The sequence below is a fragment of the Oncorhynchus masou genome, chromosome 26 (assembly GCF_036934945.1).
Source record: "Oncorhynchus masou masou isolate Uvic2021 chromosome 26, UVic_Omas_1.1, whole genome shotgun sequence".
NCBI lineage: Eukaryota > Metazoa > Chordata > Actinopteri > Salmoniformes > Salmonidae > Oncorhynchus > Oncorhynchus masou.
The window spans coordinates 23,555,188-23,561,215 of record NC_088237.1 but is presented as its reverse complement, the minus strand read 5'-3'; the positions used below and the strand labels follow the sequence as shown (position 1 = coordinate 23,561,215).

Genomic DNA, 6,028 nt, shown 5'->3' with positions numbered 1-6,028 from the left:
CCTTACATCTCTCTATCTATCTATCCCCGTCTCACTCCCCTCACCGTCTCTCCTTTTTCTCATTAATGTCTTTGTAGTAATGTCTCTTACACAGAACTAGGGCAGAGAGCAAAGTCCAGTCAGTGAGAGAGAACCCTCTCCCCCCTCCCTATGCCTCCTCCAGAGATGTAGATAAATATTTCACACACTATGCCAGTCTCCACCCTGCCCATAATATCTTCCCTCATCTGAGGTAAGAGAAGCCAACCACTGCCCACCAAGCTTCCAAGTCTGTGTACAATGTTTATTCACAAGCGTTTCAGGAGACAGAATCGACGATAAACACAGAAAGTGATGAAGCCAGAAGCTATATAGCCGCTATCTTTTACTTCTTCCTACCATATTACTTTACCTAGAATGACCCAGTATCTATCTCAATTGACTGGAGATTGTTGATGTCTAATCGACAGCAGGAGAAAGAATCACAGAATCGACACTAACCACAGAAGCCAGTCTATAGCCCCAATCGTTGCCCTTGGTCTCTTGCAGTATGGACCCATATACATTACCCAGAATGGCCCAGTAGCTATCTCAATTGAGTGCAGATTGTTGGTACGGATTGACTGCAGCATGTGGCTGACTCATTGCAGGGTTTTATGGTGTGAAATGAACCCTCACTCTGCCTTTGAACAGCTTGCTATAAATGTTGATGGCCTTGACTTTATGGGTCTCTAGCGCAGGCCTGCTGCTTCTGGGGGTGTTGGTGGTCTGAGTCTGGGTTTCTGGGGGAGTTGGTGGTCTGAGTCTGGGTTTCTGGGGGAGTTGGTTTGTTTGCGTCCGGGTTTCTGGGGGAGTTGGTGGTCTGAGTCTGGGTTTCTGGGGGAGTTGGTGGTCTGAGTCTGGGTTTCTGGGGGAGTTGGTGGTCTGAGTCTGGGTTTCTGGGGGAGTTGGTGGTCTGGGTTTCTGGGGGAGTTGGTGGTCTGATCTGGGTTTCTGGGGGAGTTGGTGGTCTGAGTCTGGGTTTCTGGGGGAGTTGGTGGTCTGAGTCTGGGTTTCTGGGGGAGTTGGTGGTCTGAGTCTGGGTTTCTGGGGGAGTTGGTGGTCTGAGTCTGGGTTTCTGGGGGAGTTGGTGGTCTGAGTCTGGGTTTCTGGGGGAGTTGGTGGTCTGAGTCTGGGTTTCTGGGGGAGTTGGTGGTCTGAGTCTGGGTTTCTGGGGGAGTTGGTGGTCTGCGTCCGGGTTTCTGGGGGAGTTGGTGGTCTGAGTCTGGGTTTCTGGGGGAGTTGGTGGTCTGAGTCTGGGTTTCTGGGGGAGTTGGTGGTCTGGGTTTCTGGGGGAGTTGGTGGTCTGCGTCTGGGTTTCTTGTGGAAAGTCCTATGACAAATGTATGTGTAAAATCCGCCATACAAAGACACTTTGATTGATGCAGGTGTTTAATTGGTTTGAGGGTGTACATTGTGATTATGACACTTCAGATGGGAACACTGTATGCTTACTGTTTCTCTCCCTGTTGCTGTAGATCAGCTGGACCGTCTCTCCTCTTATATTTATTGTATTTGTGTGATTAGATACATGTTCACATGGCCTAGACTAGAGAAAGCTTTATGGCATGCACTCCAAAGCATTTGTAAAACATTGCGGCTTCCTCCTTATCTTGAAACCTGCTGCCTTCTGGGGCCTGTTCGGGAGAGTGCCACCTTAAAGCCTATGATGTCGTTATGTAACTCTTCCTTACTGTAGCTTTTAGACAATATTCATCCTTTCCTTGCCATACCGTCGGGTCATCCCAAACACTGACGAATTCAATTGCATAAATACAAGCCCTCAGGTCATAGGCTTTAAAGTGTATTGTAGATAATAGTTAACCCCTGCACGGATGGACGTACTTCACCGGTAACACTTTACTTGACACCCGGTGTCATAACACATTATGACCTGTCATAAGACTGTCATGACCCATATATTTACATCTGTTGTGACAAATATTGCGTTATGTTATGTAGGTGTCATAACCAGCCATAAGTGTCAAGAAGTTTCCTTTTGTTTTAAAGTTAGTTTCTTAAATCCTTTGTTGTTGTAATGAATTATTTTACAGTCATGTTTTTTTCATCATATTTGAACTAACTTTCATGAAGCATTATGCCCATCCTGTGTCACTTTAATTGGACTAAGAAAATACACTTTGATACTGTCAAGAACCATCATAATCACATAAGCCAGATAGGCCAATCACATACCTGCCCTTATACCAGTCATCTGTCAAAAAGAGGGTGTCTTGTCCTGCTTCTACATTCATCCCAGTCATCAGCAGAGCATTGGGGTAGGTGCAGGTCTGACAATCAATGTGTGCGCAATTACAATCATAATTTAATATGGTCAATTCAAAAAAGACCTGACATATTGACAAGTAGGCCATGGTGTAATGGAATGTTTTGCCCTGTGTGGTAGGTTGTGTGGCATTTGACACTTATGCAGGTGCCATAAAATAACGCAATATATGTCAGAACCGATCTAAATATGTCATGAGTGTTATGACCATGTTATAACCGGTTATGACACTGTGTGTCAAGTAAAGTGTTGCTACTTCACCTTTGTCTACAACAACCAAAATAATCATAACTATTGGGGTGGGCTCACATTGAAGAATGTTTGTTGTAGTCATGTTGTGTTTCCCAAGACAGCTCTTAGTTCAACACTATGTCAAACCAGCTTATTGTTCATGTCAATGAAATTCCTTGATTTTGACTGGCATTGGAACTGGTGGACTGTGGGGGTGCTGCTCAGACTGGCATCTTGTGGGGGTGCTGCTCCGACTGGCATCTTGTGGGGGTGCTGCTCCGACTGGCATCTTGTGGGGGTGCTGCTCGTGCATCATGTGGGGGTGCTGCTGGACTGTGGGGGTGCTCCGACTGGCATCTTGTGGGGGTGCTGCTCCGACTGGCATCTTGTGGGGGTGCTGCTCGGACTGGCATCTTGTGGGGGTGCTGCTCGGACTGGCATCTTGTGGGGGTGCTGCTCGGACTGGCATCTTGTGGGGGTGCTGCTCCGACTGGCATCTTGTGGGGGTGCTGCTCCGGACTGGCATCTTGTGGGGGTGCTGCTCGGACTGGCATCATGTGGGGGTGCTGCTCGGACTGGCATCTTGTGGGGGTGCTGCTCCGACTGGCATCTTGTGGGGGTGCTGCTCCGACTGGCATCTTGTGGGGGTGCTGCTCCGACTGGCATCTTGTGGGGGTGCTGCTCCGACTGGCATCTTGTGGTGGATGTCCATTAAAACGCAGGCGATTGGACTGATGATATTGTATTAGATGAAATAGGAGAAATGGTAAAGGATGGGTAGTTAACAGCAACAGTAAGCACATAACTAGGAACATCAAATTGCCTACAACATGGAGCAGGACAAATAGGGCTGGAAACAGGAAACACATGATAGACAAAATGTCAAACAAATGAAGAGGAGCACAGCACTTACATTTCAAACACACATCCAGGTAAAGGGAGAAACAGGCAGGTGAGGTAAGTTTATGGAAGAGAGTGAGAGGAAGTTCCGCCTTCTGTGGTAGACTGGAGAGAAGTGTATGGTGATTTGTTAAAAGCAAGTCCATCGGGAGGTGTGCATCCATAAAGAGCCTATTACATGGATAGAGGGGCTGTGCCATAAACCCTCAAAGTTCCAGAATGTGGTGAAAATGGCAGCCATATGGGTCAGGGAGAAATACAAACCAGTCTAATAGGAATCAATGGCATTCCTCTAAAACTGGAAAAAATACAGTGCAGATACATTTTTCAAATTTTTTTTTTTTTTTTTACTCAATTACTTATAACAGCACTGGCAAACTATGGTTGACCTACTCCCTGACCAAAATGGCTGACCTTTATCCATCAGAAGAAGGTTCCCACCATTCTAGTTTTTGGGGACTAATTATATGGGTGCATCTCAATTGTTTTCCTTGATTCGTCACATCCCCTCTGCCTGTCTCCTTCTAAAAATGAATTAGGTAGAAGGTACAAGGGGAGGAACCTCAGATGCCTTTTTTAGGTGAGAGTCGACACGAGGAATCAATGAAATACAATTGAGACTCACTCCCAGACCAAAATCAGTACAAGTTGGAAAATTGAAGGAGTCAGATAAAACATGGGACAAATGAAAAAGGACATAATCTCAACCAGTACATTACAACCCAGTAAAGTATAGACCCGGAGACCAATGGTGATTAATGGTTGTACAAGTTGTGTTTATTCCATGTGATTTACAAGGATATAAATAATGACCAAAACGTACAAAATCTGTGTGCTGGAAGCCCAAGCATACGTACATGAGTTAGTCAGCAGTGATGTCATCACCCTGTCCAAGCCCTCCCCAATACAATCTCTAGAACCATAGATTTTATTTTCAACTCTGACCTTTTCATTTTGGTACCTTGTTCCCAGTGCGATGTGCGGCAAATATTTGATTCCTTTATTTTTGTAAATGTTTAACTACATTATATGTATGAACAATGAGCTGGCAAAATATCTATGTACATTTAGAGATGACTATGTATTCATCCACAGAATACATAAATACTGTGGTAAAATATTCCATCTGCTTGGAGTAATGAGTCTCGCCCCATGAGAAACAGACTGGTGTGTTGACCGGACACACCAATAATAATAATGAGAGGAGCCATCTGACACATTCACTCTCAGTATAGAACTATTATGCTATTTTTTAAAGGATGGCAATCATTCTCAAGCCCGGATTTTTTCATTTCAGCATATCATATAAAAATAATGTAACATTAAGACAAGAGTAGACAAGAATTGCACAAGAATAATCATAAGGTAATCTCATATGAAACATTTAAAACGTCCGGCATTAATATGAATATTTCTTTAATTGGGATGGATGGTGTTTTGCTCAGGTAGGCGGAGCCATCCTTTGTGATGCCACTTGGCACAGGGCTCACCTGTTGCATGGTGGTCCGGCACGGCCAATTCTATCCATATTATTGTATTATTGACCGTTAAACAAAACTTAAACAAGAGGAAAAGAGCCAACCAGAAGTCCTTTACCTCGTCCCCATTCAAATACACACAGTTGTCCGTTACAGTCCAGACCTTGGGTGACCGTGGTATAGAGTTCAAAGTTCAAGGTCCAATTGAATGTAGAATAGGGGCTAGAGTTGTGGCTGCTTCAATGAAAGTTTACATTCACATATCTGACTGACATCTGTTACTAAGCAGTCCCTTAACTGTGTGCGTACAGATGGTCCATGGGTCCAGTGTTTGTGGTTTGTGGGAAGATGTCCTCGTTTTGTAATCAACCTTAAACACCAAGTTCGTTAGAGAGTGTCCATGTTTGTAGTCCTTTGACACAGAGACAGAAGGGTCCACATTTGTAGTCCTTTTTGCATTGTGTGTGTGAGGGTCCATGTTTAAGGCTGGCTACATTCTTTGCATTCCACAGTAATAGACATGGGTGTCCGGCTTTGCCCTGCGAATGAGATCACACCACTTATCCAGAGAGTCCCCAAACCCCGCCTCCTATCCACCGGCCCCGCCCCTCCCTCGTTACCAGTCAGTCCAAAATGGACTCCATGCGCCTCACAAGCCACAAGCAAAACCTTTTCAGCATTTCCCAACAAAACAAGTATAGAAAGATAATGATGAATCTAATAATAACCTATTTTAAACAAATTAAATCTAGACACAGGTATAGTGTGTGGTTTAAAAACTATTCCGTCCTTTGTCAAAGGTCAATTAGTCTCAAATAAACAAACAACGCTTTGCCACTCAAAATGTCTAAAAAAAATAATCTGCTGTAAAAATCAAAGACTGATATATGATAAAAACAGGAGTCTGTTGAACTAGCAACTTTTTATTTTTAAAGTAACATTTGCTACATCATCTCTCATAGCAGTCCATTATCCTCTCCAACTAGATGGAACTGATAAACAAATGTCCCTCCACTTTCCTCTGGGTTGCCAGTACTGGACAACAAAATCCCCCAAAACATCAACACGCAAACCTAGTGCTGGAGAATTGGTTTTGCTCTAAAAACCAACAAAG

General features: G+C 44.3%; 2 protein-coding genes across 2 annotated transcripts in view; both read right to left on the bottom strand.

The window, feature by feature from the left end:
• Nucleotides 1-710: 710 nt before the first annotated feature.
• Nucleotides 711-1,382, bottom strand: LOC135515132 (uncharacterized). Its single transcript, XM_064938944.1, has one exon. It carries the CDS (start codon nucleotides 1,380-1,382, stop codon nucleotides 711-713), a length of 672 nt encoding a protein of 223 aa, XP_064795016.1.
• Nucleotides 1,383-4,185: 2,803 nt separating this feature from the next.
• Nucleotides 4,186-6,028, bottom strand: part of LOC135515071 (ankyrin repeat and sterile alpha motif domain-containing protein 1B-like) — a 416,040-nt gene continuing 414,197 nt past the window's right edge. Inside the window, 1 exon segment of the mRNA XM_064938895.1 lies at nucleotides 4,186-6,028. This exon segment is cut by the window's right edge and continues 726 nt beyond it. The gene's annotated coding sequence lies outside the window, so the exon portion shown is untranslated.